General features: G+C 47.8%; 1 protein-coding gene across 1 annotated transcript in view; it reads left to right on the top strand.

The window, feature by feature from the left end:
- Positions 1–1,874: 1,874 nt before the first annotated feature.
- Positions 1,875–17,351, top strand: part of XPO4 (exportin 4) — a 96,608-nt gene continuing 81,131 nt past the window's right edge. The window contains exon 1 of the mRNA XM_083169947.1: positions 1,875–2,026. Coding sequence (XP_083026073.1) covers positions 1,961–2,026 — 66 coding nt within the window. The 5' untranslated portion in view covers positions 1,875–1,960. The remainder of the gene's footprint in view (positions 2,027–17,351) is intronic.

Here is a 17,351-nt window from a genome sequence, read left to right as displayed (position 1 = left end):
TTATGCCCACAATATCCATACCCCCTCCATCTATAGATTTGTTTCGCAACCCACCGCCATCCAAACAATTATCAGTTTGAATCAGAATTTATTTTTTTAATCCTACTTTCATTTCTTGATTGTACTTCTATGTACACATATTTTTTTCATGATTTATTGAGTAAATTGTACACTGTAACGTGACAAATCTTCATCTCAGTCTTATTCTTCAACTTCTTACACTCATAACATTCAAACAAATGCATGCAGCGCTCATGCCCATCGACCAAACATTATCTATGAACCAAAAGAGTCTGGGAAACCCTTAATGCAGAGCAGTGCCTGATATCCAACTGACTAACAGGGTGAGTGCAGTGTACTCACTTTGTATTGATCAATGGGTGCATTGGCCAGGACAAAGATTTCTCAGTGCAACTGTCCGGGGAGCGCAGTGACAGGCTGGAGGACTGGTGAGGGGTGCCGGACGGCTCCCCGACAGTCGGGATTCCGACAGTCATTCCTCCGACGTCGGAATCCCGACTGCTCCCTCGTGGGGGTCCACGACCCCCATAGAGGGAGAATAAAATAGGTGGCGAGCGCATAGGTTTGGAGAATGGAGGAGAGTCTTATTGTGCTTGGGAGGGCATTCCACAGAGATCCCAAGATCTGCGTCTCTCATCCACACTCATTACCAGTGGCCCCATCCCAATGCTAAGAGTGAGCCCCGTCTGTCAGTATCCCACCAGTGAGCCCCTTTCCCACACTGGCAGTGGTGTCTTCTCTTAGTGGGCCAGATGTACTAAGCTTGAAAAGTGATAAAATGGAGTGATAAAGTACCAGCCAATCAGCCCCTAACTGGCATGTTACTGACTGGGTTAAAATGACAGTTGTCAGCTGTTTGGTTGGTGGTTTGTCATTCTTCATTTTATCATTTATCAAGGCTTAGTCAGCATCACACCAGTGGCCCCTTGCCCACTCCAGCAGTGGTGTCCTATCAGCATCCCACCAGTGGCTCTTCCCCACGCTGACAGTGAGCCCCATCTCTCTGCATGCCACTGGTAAGTCCTTGCCCCGGGTGTGGATCGTATTGTCGACCAGACTTAGGTCGACAGTCATTAGTTAGACACCGTTGGGTCGACAGGCAGCAAGGTCGACATTCTTGAAGGTCGACAGGTGTCTAGGTCGACAAATGAGTTCGGTCGACATGGTTTTTTCACAGTTTTTTTTACCCGAATGGACATGGACACAGTTGGAAGTCAACCGCAGCCCCTCGCAACGCTCGCTATGCTTCGGGCACGGTGCCTCGCTGCGCTCGGCACACTTTTATTCTCCCACCACGCCCTAGTGGATGGTAGGGCATGAAATACTGTCGGCTCAAAAAACAGCAAAAAAACCCATGTCGACCTCACGACCTAACCCATGTCGACCTAACACCATGTTGACCTTGTCCCATGTCGACCTACACACCTGTCGACCTAGAACCCTGTCGACCCAACGGTGTCTACCGAAGTCGGGTCGAGAATATGACCGTATCCCCCTGCCCCATGTCGGCAATAATCCCTTTCTCTCGGCATCCCACCAGTGGCCCCTTCCCCACACGAGCAGTAGTGACCTTCTGTCAGCATCCAACCAGTGGCCCCTTCCCCACACTGACAGTGGTGTCATCTCTCAGCATCCCACCAGTGGCCCCTTCCCCACACGAGCAGTAGTGACCTTCTGTCAGCATCCCACCAGTGGCCATCTCGCCCTTTATTGTTGCACCCGCCTTGCAGCGACGCCGCTGCCACACAGTCTCGTGTCGTGCTCCCCGCCCGCTCTCATCCTTCCTCAGGTGGTGCACTGCCCCATCACCAGAGTGGTCGTCTCACTCTACCCGCGGCGAGCAGGACCCTCCTCTCCTTCCCTCCCCCAGGGCCGCCATTGGCCCTGCTCCCCGCTTTATCCCACACTGCACCGCGTGGCGCGTCATTGAACAGAGCCCATGATGGCGGCGCTGGGTGCGAGTGAAGTGATCGCCCAGCTGGAAAGCGCTGCCAAAGTTTTAATGGTGAGCAGGGAGCGGCGGGGGAAAGCCGGCTGGGTGGGGGCTGCGGCCGTGCCGGGGGGCAGCTGTGCCTGGAGCTGGCAACTAGTGGGGTGCGCTGGGCACGGGCTGCAGGTGCCCACACTGACCCGGGGCATGGGCTGCTGCTGCTGCCCATTTGCAAGAGTGCGGGTTCCTATGTGTCCTGATTCCCACTATGTACCCCGCTATCCCACGGCTGTGCTAGAGCCTGGTGCCCCTGTGGGTGTGCTGTGTCCTGGTTCCTGTGTCAGGGTGGTGACATGGCTGAGGGATGCGGTGCTCTGCTGGCATTAGCCAGGGCATAGGAGCATGTGGCCCCTGCAGCTGTGTGTATGATACTGGTGTATATGGAGACACGGTGGTATTACTCCTCATCTCTGGCCCATGTCCCCAGTGGGGGGGGGGGGGATTAAAATAAAATAGAAAAGTGTATATGTGTATATGTGTATATATATATATATATATATATATATATATATATATATATATATATATATATATATATATATATATAAAAATCACTTTTTATTTTCTTGCTGCTCCATGCGATTTCTGATTTGTGTTGCCCTGCTGTGTTTCCAGCTGTGTGTGTGTGTATATGGTTCCTCTGAGCCAGCACATCACCTTTAAGCGCTGATAACCCTGTGATATCAGGATGAAATGTTTACCCTGCAGAAAGGGTGGTAGGTTTATCTATGGCTGACTAGACACCCGGGTGTGAACTTCTATATAAATACTTACAGAATACTCTCCAACTGGTTACCCATATCAGTGGGTAAGCAGCAACACTGCATGTCGGTCATGACTCCAACCAGCACTCATTCACTTAAAACTGACAGCTAATATAAAAAGTAGTTTTTGCCCATTTAAAATAAATGAAATAAAAAGCGACTGCTCGCCAAAATTGAAACTAGATTTTTTGCTCCTCACCCTACCTGGTAGTGGCAATATTGACAGGATACAAAGCATGGTGAGTCACCTTAAAATTGGTGCTGCCATTTGCAGTCTGAGCTGGTGGTAATGTAACGCTAAACCCAAGCAGCAGTGTTTGCTGAACGTATACCGTACATCCACAACTTGACAAAATTGATGCAAACTTGAAGAACTGCCCTGTTTAACCCTTCTAATCATACACGGTAGTTTGCCATGGAGATTCTCCACTGTAATACCCTGAAGGGGATACAAGATTTATTTATGCCACTTGCATAAGATATTTCCTCAAATTTCTTTACGTGTATTATTCTCAGTCCCAGGCATGCCATGGTTCTGCATATTGCTCAAATTGCATCTACAATGTAGACAAAACATCCTATGTTTTTTGCAATAAAGTGTATCTGAATCCATGGGCGTTTCAATTAGCACTGCACAATGGTGACCATTGAATGATTGATTTCTTCAGTGCTCGCAAATCAAAGTCAGTCTCTGTTGACTTAGATCTTCTCTGAGAGGACAGCTAATGCCCGGTGTCGTCAGCAGCCCGCCCCCGAAAGCCAGGTATGTCAGCCGACTAGAATGACATCCCGAGCACTAAAGGTGCCCATACATGTTACAATTATTGTATACAACAGTGGTTACCAAACTGTGCGCCCAGGCTCCCTGGGGTGCCTCGGAACATTTGCAGGGGTGCCTCAGGTTGGTGGTCCAGAACCAAATCCAATTATTTATGGTCAAGAAAATAGGCAAAATCAGTGCTTGTAGCTTCCAATTATAAAATATGTGGTTAAACAGAAGCGAATCATGTTTCTCCCCACATAACTGGACCTAAGGATAACATTTAATCCCAATTTATTTGATTTAATATTTTTTTCTGAAATTCTCAGTAACAAACTTTTTGCCTAGAGGTGCCATGAAAAATATTCCGATACTGTAGGGTGCCATGAATCAAAAAGTTTGGGCACCACTGGTATACAACATGGGTCTTCAAAAATGTGGCCCTCCAGATGTTGTGAAACTACATGTTCCAACATGCATTGCAACATTTTTTCTTATAAGAGCATGCCAAAACTGTCAGGGCATGCTGGGACATGTAGTTCCACAACATTTGGAGGGCCACAGTTTGAAGACCCATGGTATACAATATCACATCACATCTCTGTTTAGCGATAAGTTGAGATCTAGTACAAAAAGTATGTGCAGCACATGCTTTTTGTACTAGATCTCATCTCAAAACCGAGATACGATATTGTATACAATAATTGTAACGTGTATGGGCACCTTAAGCCTGATGTTATTCAATTACTCCCATGGAGAGTCCGTAGATAGCCCTGGAAACTGGTTTCTACTCTCATCCTATTATGGGTGAGAGCAGAAATGTGACTTGTTTTTCTCCTGCTTAAGGTTCATACACACTGGGCGGCTATGCCCAGCGTGTATGGACAGCTGCGTGGAAAGCCGCTCAGTGCATACACACTGAGCGGTATAGCACAGCAGAGTGCTATACTAAGCTGTCCTGAAAGCCGCTCACCTGCTGGTATAATCAGCAGATGAACGGCTTTCCCGGTGATGATGCGGGAGCGCGCAGCAGCGCTCATCGCCGGGCCATACACACTGGGCGGCTTTGAGCTGAAAGCCACTCAAACCTGCTATTTTGAGCGACTTTCAGCTCAGTCGCCCAGTGTGTATGGGCCTTTAGTCAATCTTGTCTAGCAAAGATTGCTTAACATAGACTCAGCAGGCAAGTCAATATTGACTAGATCATAGAAAAAATTGCTTAGTCAAAATCTCCAGTGAATCTAGCCAAAATCTCTTGTCCATCTAGTCAAAATTGCCCATGAGCCAATATCTAACTGTGTGTACAGGGCTAAGGTAACTAGGGCCTCAGGGGTTAGTTGCAAGCTTCTAATTGCACCAGTTGTACTTTTCTTGCAGTAGAAAACCAACCAGAAAAAATACATATTATTGTAATATGCTGAAGACCATTCCCTCGCTTAGAGGGGCAATACCATTAGTGCTCACTACTTTATATGTAATTCAGAAGCCTGGGAACTGCTCCTCTGTACACAGATTTGCTGTCTCCGAGATTCTCCCCCAATGTTGTGTGTGTGTGTGGCGCGCCACGCCAGAACCATGAATATATTTATTTCTGCCCGTTTGTGTACATTTTATATTGGACAGTTATCATAACTGAGTTTTGAAAAAATAGTTACCAAATGTTGTTATAGTTGTCTGGAGAGAGCAAATTGTGGTTTCTGGTTATATACTGTACAACCAGAAGAGACTTGGGGTTATATTTGCTAAAGTGCGGGTAAATGTGGAGACTTGGGGTTATATTTACTAAAGTGCGGGTAAATGTGGAACTGGTGCCCATAGCATATTTTTCTTTTTATTTATTTTGTACCTTCTAGAAAGTGATTTAGTTTTCTAGTATGTAGAAGTCTGTTTTGTTGGCTTACAAGTGTCAAGCTGGTGTGTGCAGTTGATGTGAGGCCTAAAGTTCATGTTCCCCGTTTGGTACAGAGAATCCAGTCACACATGGGGGTTATTCTGATTCACTCGGAAAGGCACAATCACTCTCTAATGGACAAAACCATGTGCACTTCAGGTGGGGCTGATGTAACATGTGCAGAGAGAGTTAGATTTGAGTGGGGTGGGGTGTACTTCAAACTGATCTATATTACATTGTAAAAATAAAGCAGCCAGTATTTACCCTGCACAGAAACCATAAAACACCCAGCTCTCACTCTCTCTGCACATGTTACGTCAACCCCCCCCTGCAGTGCATATGGTTTTGTCCATTAGAGAGTGATTGTGCCTTTCCGAGTGAATCAGAATAACCCCCCATTGGCCGAATGCAGTCCTAGAAGGAAATTTTGCACCCCTTGCATTGGCTGAATGTCTACAACTTGGACCTTTTGAGTGCATGTGTGGTTGTTACGCCTCACACAGCGCATGGTGGCTTAAGTGATATTATCAATGTCGACATGCAAAATGCCTACATTGTCTGAATGTCAACAATGGATCTCTCAACCTTGTGATAATGTTGACATTTTCCTAATGGTTAGGGACAGTGACAGGTAAAACGGCATGTCAACATTCTAACCATATCAACATAACTTAAGTGTCATCATTCTGAATGTCGACAGTATAAATGTGCTGACATAATAAAACAAAGGAACCAATTGTCAATCGGCTTCTCTTTACCATGGTCTTCGAATTTAGCGGAATTGCTGCATATGGTAAAAAATACATTTAAAGAAAAGAGGGTACTTCTGTAGTTTCACGGCGCCGGAAGTGCAGAGGCTCGCGTGCCGCTCTAGCTATGAAACTTGTCAGCCTGCCAGAGGCTCTGTTTCACTGTGCGCGTGCCGCTCTAGCTCTGTCTGACTGAGCTTGTGCCGCTCTAGCTGTACATAAACAGCGTAGCGGCCGGCCAGCAGCGGTGCTGCCCAGGCGCTGACAGGTCAATGTCACTGTGGCACTTGTAGTTCCACAGTGAAATAGGCAGCGCCTGGGCACCGCTGACAACGGGGGTATGTTAAAGTGGACACCCCGGCACAGCGATGCCGGGGCTTCTAAACTGTACGCGAGATTCAGACGCAACTGCGTCTGAATCTCGAGTCACATAGATAGCCGCTAAGAAGTTTAGGTGGCCCTAGGGGAACACTATTGAAACCCACCCTCAGTGCCACTAGTGGACGCCACAGCTGTGGACCGTGTAAATCCCACTATCCACGCCCACCCGAAGCGTGGCGAGGGGCGGCGGTACGCGTCCTACGACCTTTTCATACCCCCACTATCCACGTCGGCGTGGAGTTTAGAATAGATTATTAGTGTGGCGAGCCACCGAGCCCGAAGCGTGGCGAGGGGACGCAGATACCTTCACAGCTATCCGCGTCCCCTCGCGGGCTTCACAGGTGTCAGCGTCCACTCGCCACGCACTGAGCCTGAAGCGTGGCGAGCGGACGCTGACACCTGTGAAGCCCGCGAGGGGACGTGGATAGCTGTGAAGGTATCCGCTGCGCTCGCCACACTATTCTATTCTCAACTCCACGCCGACGTGGATAGTGTGGGGGTATGAAAAGGTCGTAGGACGCGTACCGCTGCGCTCGCCACGCTTCGGGTGGGCGTGGATAGTGGGATTTACACGGTCCACAGCTGTGGCGTCCACTAGTGGCACTGAGGGTGGGTTTCAATAGTGTTCCCCTAGGGCCACGTCTGAATCCAGGCTTTCCGGCTTCTTAGCGGCTATCTATGTGACTCGAGATTCAGACGCAGTTGCGTCTGAATCTCGCGTACAGTTTAGAAGCCCCGGCATCGCTGTGTCGGGGTGTCCACTTTAACATACCCCCGTTGTCAGCAGTGCCCAGGCGCTGCCTATTTCACTGTGGAACTACAAGTGCCACAGTGACAGTGACCTGTCAGCGCCTGGGCAGCGCCGCTGCTGCTGGCCGGCCGCTACGCTGTTTACGTCCAGCTAGAGCGGCACAAGCTCAGTCAGACAGAGCTAGAGCGGCATGCGCACAGTGAAACAGAGCCTCTGGCAGGCTGCCAAGTTTCATAGCTAGAGCGGCACGCGAGCCTCTGCACTTTCGGCGCCGTGAAACTACAGAAGTACCGAAAAGAGTTATCCTGTTATGATGCACAATCTAACAATGAACTTTTATTACAGTCGGTTGATGTGACATTAATTGTCACGGTCAAAAAATTAATATTCTAAAAAATATAGAGATATAGGAAAGATAATAGTAGTAAGTGAGGTGGGGAAAAAGTTTGGAAAAGTGTATTAAAATTGAGCCGTACTGTGCAATTTGTTCAATATTTCTATATAGTATAGAAGAATTCCAGTGATCATATGTAGTGAAATTGGCCAATTAGACAGTAAATAGTATCAACTTTATTATTATTATTTATATAATCTAGTACTCTTCAAATCTACTTCTTCGGTAGTGTTGTTGCTGAGTAAATGGATTATTATGTGTCAAACTGGCAGCATCATTTCGTAGCAGTGGCTAAACTTATTACGTTAGATGCATCAGCACAGGGTTTGACAAATTCAGGTCGCCATGGCGACCAGATTTCTTTTTTTTGCCACCAGGGATGAAGCAGAATCTGGTCGTGGGCCAGCGTTACCTAACCCCCCCTAAACCCCCTCCTGACAGAGCTGAGCAGCGGCAGTGCGGGCAGTGTTGCCCTCTTCCCCCCCCCCCCCCCCCTTCTAACCGAGCTGAGCAGCGGCAGGCAGCATTGCCCTCTCTACCAGAGCTGAGCAGCGTTGCCCTCTCCCCCAGAGCTGAGCAGTGGCGGGCAGCGTTGCCCGATCCCCCCCTCTCCCCCAGAGCTGAGCAGCGATGCCCAGAGCTGAGCAGAGGCGTGCAGCGTTACCCTCTCCCCCCTCTCCCCCAGAGCTGAGCAGCGTTGCCCTCTCCCCCAGAGCTGAGCAGTGCCGGGCAGCGTTGCCCGAACCCCCCTCTCCCTCAGAGCTGAGCAGCATTGCCCCGACCCCCACCCCTCCTAACAGCTGAGGAGAAGAAGCCAGAAACCGCACCTCTTCCTCACTGCAGCCGCCGACACCACACTGTCCACCTCCCACCCTGTCGGGACACAGCAGCGCTGTGGCCAGCACACTGCACCCCTCACTCAGCAGACTATCAGCGGTGGTGAACTTGTTCCCACTCTTGATCGACTCACAGCCGGGGTTGGAACACTTCCCCCGCTAGCGCACAGGAGTGCCGCCACTCACCCCATTCACCCAACAGTAACCCATTAAGCACACAGCCTGGGCAACTACAGTACAGGGAGTCTTGAACAGGGCGGCATCTAGCAAAGCACCAATGGGATGGACCATTTATTTATGGACCAATGGAATTAATTTAATTTAAATTACTTCAGCCAGGTTTGTATCTCTCCATCCTGGCTCCTAGATTTTAAAAAATTGTTGTCAAGCCCGGCATTAGCATCTTTTGTCTCTTGTGTTTGTGTACAACAGCGTTTTCTCCCTGATGCTGTGTGTATAAGGGCTGGTATACATATGGGATGCCTCTGCACCCAAAGTAATAAGCAGTTTTTCGCCCGCACACATAACATCCATTCGCAGCTTGCGGGTATAACATCATTAATCTCTCTAGTGCAGTGGTTCCCAACCTGGGGTACTAGTACCCCTGGGGGTACTCTGCAGACCAGTTGGGGGTACTTGAAAATAATATTGGTAATGGCGGAAGAAGAAGTAGTCTCCAGGATTAGTCTCCCATTGCCATGGAGACGAATCAAGTTACATCACTTCCGGTTCTGCCTGCATCGTCATTAGCGTCTTCTAATCCAGCAATCCACTGGGAGCTACTTGCGCTGCCACAGGTGAAGGAAGCAGCTGCATTATCTTACAGGCGTTAGCAGGAACCCCGGAGACAGTACATAGCAAGCGGACAGACACAGAGGGACTCAGTTCCTGACCACACATTACTCCTCCGCTACTCCTTAATATAAGGATACGCATAAGGAAACACATACCGCTCAAATTGAGAGGGGGTACTTATAAATGAAAAGCTTAATCAAGGGGTACGGGAGAGAAAAAAGGTTGGGAACCACTGCTAGTGTATTAGATCTGCGGGCTCCCTGCTGGCACCCGCGTCACGGATGCATTTCCATGGGAATGCCGATGAAACGCTGTCCATTCCAATGGGCGTGACCCCTCGCCACCGGTCCACACCCCCCCCGCCCGCACTCCTAGGTGTGAACGGGCCGGCGAATAATCAATTAGCCAGGCCTGCTAGCACCAATTAGCTCAGGGCTGGGCAATTGCAGCCCTCCAGATGTTGATGAACTACACATCCCAGGATGCTTTGCATTAGTTTTGCTATGTGGCCATGCTGAAACTGATGCAAGGCATGCTGGGATGTGTAGTTCATCAACATCTGGAGGGCCGCAATTGCCCAGCCCTGCATTAGCTGCACATGTGTATACATGTGTATGCACAGTCGCAAAACATCGCTCACCGCGGCAAATTCCCAATGGTGAGAATAAACCTGAATGGCCTCCATAGTGTAGTCAGGCTCCGTAGACTTTACCATCAAATGTAGGTAAGGATATTCATCTTGCCTTATGCAATTACTAATGATTGACATGCAGGGGGAAATTTAATAGGATGAGAGATTCAGAAAGTGAGAGATTTGGTAAGAAATCTCCAGGGTTTTTTAAAGCGGCAATCATTTACAGTTTGATTTTGAAGTGTAAATGATTGCCGCTTTAAAAAACCCCTGGAGATTTCTTACCAAATCTCTCACTTTCTGAATCTCTCATCCTATTAAATCTCACCCATTGTATTGAAGGAAGGACACTTTCTTTAAAAACACCCATGTTGACGGTAATAAATCACATGGCACCCGTGCAAAGCAAAACAAGAATATCCTACAAAGTTTTGCAGTGAACGTATAAATAGCGCGGTGACTCGGTTTTCTGTTTTACATTTATAATTGTAAATTGTACAGGCTGAAAATGTCTGAATTTGTATATTTGTAATTGCTGTTGGTTTTTATGTATGGCTTAGTAGCTTAGATGTCTTATTGCAAGTCGTGGTTGGTACCTGATCAATATATTGATTGTTTTTTATAAATGTATTTATATTTTCCAGAGTAATCCAGTTACCTTTTTATGCCTGTAAGTGTTGCTAGGGATTCAGTATTGAATCCCGGCGGTCGGGATCCCGGCGTTCAGAATCCCGACGCCGGAATCCCGACAGCCGAAATGCCGACAAGGGGGGGGGACGTGGATCGCCCGCCCTTGCGGGCCCGCTGCGCTCGCCACGCAGCGGGCCCGGTGCCTCGCTACGCTCGGCACACTAATTTATTCTCCCTCCAGGGGTGTCGTGGACACCCACGGAGGGAGAATGTGTCGGCATTTCGGCGGTCGGGATTCTGAACGCCGGGATCCCGACCGCCGGGATTGTAACTGCATCCCGTTGCTAGGTCGTTCATCTCAGAATAGCTGTCATCTGTGGTGATAGTAAATGCAGAGGGGGAAATAGTTAGGTGCCAGATAGCAATTCAGTTGTTGCTTTGTTTGTGCACCAGTAATTCTGATTACAGAACCCCATGATGGCCTAAATGGCGCTTTTCGCATCACACCCATTACTTTAGTTAAGTTTTGCTGATTTATGCTGCTAAATGTTTGCCTGCATCAAGTGCAATAAAATAAAAAAACATGATATTCACTTGGCACTTCCCACTTTAATGGTGTGTACACACGGTAGATATGCCGTGCTATGCGAGTCCCGATGCGATCAGATGGTATCGGGACTCGCATAGCACGGCATGCATGCTGTGGCACAATTTTGACTATATAGTGCAGATCTGCACTATATAGTCAATGCAGCCAAGACTACCTGTCTTGCGATACGTGAACGTGCATCGGGATCGCAAGCAGATTGTAAGGGTTAAAACCCTTGCGATCTGCATGCGATGCCGACACTATATTGTCAACATCGGAAGGCATATCTTACCGTGTGTACACACTATCAGACTGGTGATTCAGTCATAAATATGTGTTTGTTTCAAATTCAGCAGTGTTTTGAATACAAAAGTTACCTGTGTCATCTCATAGCTTAGTTAGTACAACAAATATTAATCTCTTCTGTGAACAATTCTAAATATACACAAATGGAGACGGATGTTGTAATATAATAGGCATATATTCTAAATTGCAATGGCAACCATGTTTCCTCTGTAGCCAATAAGATTTACCATTCTGTCTGGTCCATTTCTGATCACCTTGTTGTGCCTCTGTTCTGCCTGGGTGATCTACATTGTTTTGCGCTGCACATTTTTTCTTAAATGGGGAAAAAACTATGCTGCACTGCAGGTGGGGCAGATGTAACGTGTAGAGAGAGTTAGATTTGGGTGAGATGTTATTTCTGTGCAGGGTAAATGCTGCCTGCTTTATTTTACACTGCAATGTAGATTTCTGTTTGCAACACTACCCAGATCTAACTCTCTGCACATGTTACATCTGCCCCACCTGCAGTGCACATAGTTTTGCCAATAAGAGAAAGATTTTGCTTTGTGATGAGGGGCCTTTTTCGAATCGGTGGGGTGGTGGGAGGGGGTGCAGGAGGCGCTGGGCGTCCCCATGCGAACAAAGGCGGCTACCTGCCTTCCAGGGGCGGGCAGCTGACACGTGGATGTCAGCTGCCCACCCTGTTCTGGGACCAGGGCGCTGCTAATCTAACTCAGCAGGGAGTGAGTTAGATTAGCAAGCACTTGAGAAATCATTCTATTGTTTGGCGACCACCAAATGATTTCAGGCCTGAACGCAAGGCTGAGAATGGATGTGTATGCAAAACATCCAGTTGCGGGCCTGCAGGGGGCATTCAATGTCCAGCGGCAGGCGTTCGTGTGGGCGGCGTTAGTTTGCTCTCGAGTCAACCAGAATGAGGGCAAAGGTCTGAATTAGGCGCTAAGCCTTGAAAAGTGATCAAATAGAGTTATAAACCACCAACCAGTCTGCTTCGACTTGTCAGTTTTTGTCATTTTCCAGACACCGCCTGTGACATGGCAGTTAGGGGCTGGATGACTGGTACTTATTACTCTCCATTTTATCCCTTTTAGAGCTTAGTACACCTGGCCTTAGAATGTCTGTGAATTTAGGGACCACTAATCTGTAGATCTAAATGAAGCTACTTTGGAGGAGTATGCAAATGTAGCTGTATTATGCTGCTTTCAGACCGCATAACTGGCTTTGACCCTGTATTTGAAAACGTTTCCAAAAACGGGTCTGCCAGATAAAACCCCTTTCACACCGCAGCTCTTAAACGGTATATTACCATTTAAGTGCCGATTTTTTGACACTGGCAGACCCGTTTTTGGAAACTTTCCAAATACAGGGTCAAAGCCAGTGCAGCCTTCAGCCCTCCCCTCCGTGCAGCTCCCCCCCGCACACCCCCCCCCCCCCCCGCGCGTGTCGACCGCCGGGATCCACAACGGAGGTACCGGCTGCACGGGGGATAGGTCGACACGGGGGGGGGGGAGTCGACACGCGCGCGGGGCGGCTCCAGTGCTGTGAATATTTAATGAGCGCTCATTAAATATTCACTGCGCTGAATTTAGGACCCAGCTCATTGGCTGGGTCCTAAATACCATTTCAGACCCGATTTTGAGCCTAAAATACCGGTTCTGAAACGGGTAGGACCCTGCATTTTAACCGGTTAGAAAAAACGATATTTTCTAACCGGTTAAGTGGTCCTGCACCTTTCAGACCGCACAGATTACCGTTTTAAAACGGTAAAAAAACGGCAATATACCGTTTACAAAGTGCGGTCTGAAAGGGACATTAGTGCCATAATGTGGCTGAAATGTAATGCTGGGTACACACTGCACAATGTGTGTACCCAGCAACAGGGGCCTGGAGTCAGCAAGTCCATACACCCTTGCTGATACTGCTAATGGGGGTGGGGTCGGGAAGTGGCATCCCCATTTAACAGATGATGGGGGATGTTGCTAGTGATCCGCAGTAGTAGTGGGTACACACTGAACACTTAAGAGTTTGCCACAATGACATGTTGTTATCAGCAGATTTGTTTAGAATATTGGGCAGCATTCAATGCACTGCCGGCGAGCAGGGCCGATAACTCACCGTTGGGGTATTCAACGCCCCCTGCAGCGAGGTACACTCGCCGCCTTCCACCCTCGCAGTTTAAGGGAATCCTAGCCGGCCTCTCACGGCGAGGATTTCCTAAAAACATTGAATACGGCAAGGGGGTTTGACGGATAGTATGGCTTTTATTTCGGTGAGGAAAAGCCATCCTCTCCATATGGACGCCCTCGGCAGTGTGTACTTTGCATAAGGCTATGTGCCGTATTGTAAGCCATTGGTTAACATCCCTGCCTAGCTTGCTGCTCGGATCTGCATATTCAGCCAATAACGTATTTTGCCTTCATGTGTGTACATAGTATTGTGCCTGCTCCAATAGCTGCTGACTCCATACAGAGATGTGTTCGCTCCGTCCTGATTCGTCCTGGACTCACCTTCTCTTCAGTCCTTATTAAGTTCTCTATGTAGCGCCAGCATATTCTGGTGATGCAATTAATGCACTATTTGTTTATTTATGTTAAAAAAATATGGATATATTATTTGACCAAAGTCCTGATTCCTTAATGTCGCGCAGGATTTCATTTATTGCCTTTTGAATTCTGCATTCATTTTTTTTTTTTCAATGATAGATTTTTATTGGTTTTATATAAAAAAATAAATAAATAAAAAGGAAAACTGGGTACAGAAACCAAGAAGGGAAAACACAATTTCATTGCACACAGATATAGGACCTTATTCTAGTACGCACGCCATGCTGCTAATTTTCGCAGCCCCCCTCGCACCCGTGATCCCCCTGCATGGCTGCAAATGGATGATTTGCATAATCCTCCATGTGCAGCCTTGGGTGCGGGGGAGAAATCATTCATTAGGTGGTGACCATATAGTGATTTCTCCTGCGCTTGCAGATCAGAGACACCTCTGACGGCAGCTGCCCACCCCCACACCATCGCCCGATTTCACTAGGAACGCCCACCGTTTTCATGAGAACACCCATGATGGCGCTCGTCGTTTCCATGGGCTGTGCCCCCTACCGCTGCCCCCTTGCCCGCACTGCTAGGTGCCAGCTGAACGGCAAACGTAGTTCGCTGTGCCTGCTCGCACCCTGCGTCTGCACGTGCGCAGAAATGAGTTTGTGCATGCACAGAGGCAGAACATCGGTCACCCGTGCGAACGCAGGGGTGACTGCCATAATCCGAATAACCCCCATACAGTATTAGGCAGACACATTGTTGCCACAAATCATTTTGAGTATAAATAACAGTAGAATAGTTTTATATTGGGAATTGAACAGAGACCAAATAAAATCAGATTACCGCTGATGGCACATCCGAAAGAATATAATTCTAGTAGCATATTTATGGTGTATTTATCCGTGCTGGTACCACTATTACATTTGTAGCATTTGCACAAGCGACATTATCTGCAGCCTTACTTGAGGCGCCTCTGCTAATCCCTGATGTTTTCTCCGCTTTCTAAGAAAGTGGCCTTGATGTGGTCGGTGTTATCTTCTCTGTCTCTGGATTCCACGATGTAGAAAGTCCTGCAGCTAAAATTAGCACAAAACAAAGTAAAAGGCATGGGATCCCTGGGTAAGAGCGGCATCCAGCAATGTGTCCGGCCTACTGCGCCAAGTGTTGCCCATGGGCCCTACTGGTAACGGTCATGTGAGTGTTCGTCTGTATACAGAGCTACACACATCTCATATGTACTCAATATATAGCTTTATAACTGTCACCTGGGCACAAGCGCACAATTCTATAGTTCAATTAATGTGTTAATGTTCAACAGCGCATAGCACACAATTATGTCACACCACCCCTCTCTGAACGGGATATGGTCAACAGTCATTAGGTCATCACAGGGGTTGGTGTCGACCTAATGAATGTCGACCAACATTTGGTCGACCCAATAATCCCAACCCCTCCGAACTGTGCCTACATGAAAGGGTATCCAGTCAACGGCTGCACGATGTCTAGATTGACCATCTTATGGTTGACCACGCTTAGTCGGAACCGTCTAGTTAGACGCCTGAAGATAGTGGCCGCGTCTAGATCGACGGTAACGCCAGTGTTAGAGCAACGGGAATGTGAGAGCGGTTGATGGTCAACATGGTTTTTCCCATTTTCTTGGTGCCGAGTGTCACAGGGGTCTCCGTGGGCTCCGGATAAGTGCACATAACGCATGAAAATGCTGCTACATATGACCGATTCCTGAATATGCCCTGAGAGAATGACTCAGCCTGATGCATTTGGAAGCGACATACGCAATAACAGTGGGCATACACGGAACTTGCACAGATCTCCTGGGCACCCGAAAATAACTGGATTTTACCATTGAGTGCATAACATCGCCCATGTGTGAGCTCTGCTATACATTCAGGGGGAAATTTACTAAGATGGGAGTTCTATTTCAGATGGGATGTTGCTATGGGCAACCAGATACTATCTATTATCTTCTAGGAGGTGCTAAATAAGAAGTAGATTCTGATTGGTTGCTTATAGCAACATCCCAGGTGAAATAGAACTCCTATCTTAGTAAATTTGCCCTTCGTTGTCTTGGAAACCATCTTTTACAAAGTCGTGGGTGCATATTGTAGTCTTTATTCAAAGTAAATTTAAGTTCCTGTGGACCCCCCCCCCCCCCCACCTCTAGCGGCACCCTCCCATTGCTCACCCCTCCTGTCGCTCACACCCTAAACTCCACGCCCTGGTGATCGTATGCCGGAGCTCCCCTGCCGCTGCTCCCACCGCCACTTGCACGGCATCAGTAATCACATGGCAGGCCCTGCTCTGGACCTTCCAGAGCGTGGCCTGCCACCTGGTTACTGCTGCAGTGTGAATGGCGGCGGGGAGCTACGGCGTAAGATCGCAGGAGGGCGGAGGTTGGAGTTCAGGAACAAGCGGGGGAGCGCGTCAAAAGTGGAGGGGGGGGAGTTGGGACTGGCTGCTGCCCTTGAGTGATGAGAATTGGTAGAGCAGGACAAACCTACCCTGGTAGTTTTGTCCTGCCCCATCAAATCCCACCACTCAAGGGGTTAATTAAACTTCAATTAATTGACTTGCCTGTTGTTGGATTTATTTATACTAAAACAACAGTCCCTCTGAGCAACGCTGTAATTTTTAGCGGATATTTTGAGGCTCTCACACTGGACTGGGCAGTAACGCAATAACTAGCTGTTCAAATAGGGCCTTAACTTCACATCTTCTGTTTAAACATCAAAAACACAGCGTTGCTGCTGTTTGACAGAGCAGAATTTGGTTCCTTTACCAACCACGGTTAACTGGGAACTGCTGATCCTTCACACGTGTTGCTAATTAGGATAAATGATTCAGTATTCAGCTGCCAGGTAGGGGCAGTAGCTTTTGTTTTGTGCATGAACTGGAGGTTGCAGGCAGAACTATTTGAAGTCCTTATGAGGTATTCCAGCTAGTTAAAACAATCAGTGTAATTATTGGGGCACCGCTGTTTTTCTTTAAGACTGTTGAAACTGCACAGAGCATTGCATAATCTAAATTGTCGTGCTTTCTAGTGTTTGCTTGCGTGGGTGTCTATTATTGCTCGGCAAAAATAATTTCACAAAGACAGTAGTGCCATCCTATATTGTAATGTATCATTTGTATTGTACACACTGATCACACAATTTTTTTATTTTTTTTTGTAAACGGTAATTGCAGGTTTTTCCTTCGAGGATAAACGCAAATAGATTCTAGCTGCTACTAATTTGTGAGCGATGCTCGTAAAGCTGCCCGTTGGAGACGTAACACTGCCCATGGCCGGCTTTCTACAGCAA

Source organism: Crinia signifera, chromosome 2 (genome assembly GCF_055691185.1).
Source record: "Crinia signifera chromosome 2, ASM5569118v1, whole genome shotgun sequence".
Taxonomy (NCBI): Eukaryota; Metazoa; Chordata; class Amphibia; order Anura; family Myobatrachidae; genus Crinia; species Crinia signifera.
Note: the sequence above shows the minus strand (reverse complement) of the source record. Positions and strands in the feature narration are given on the sequence as shown.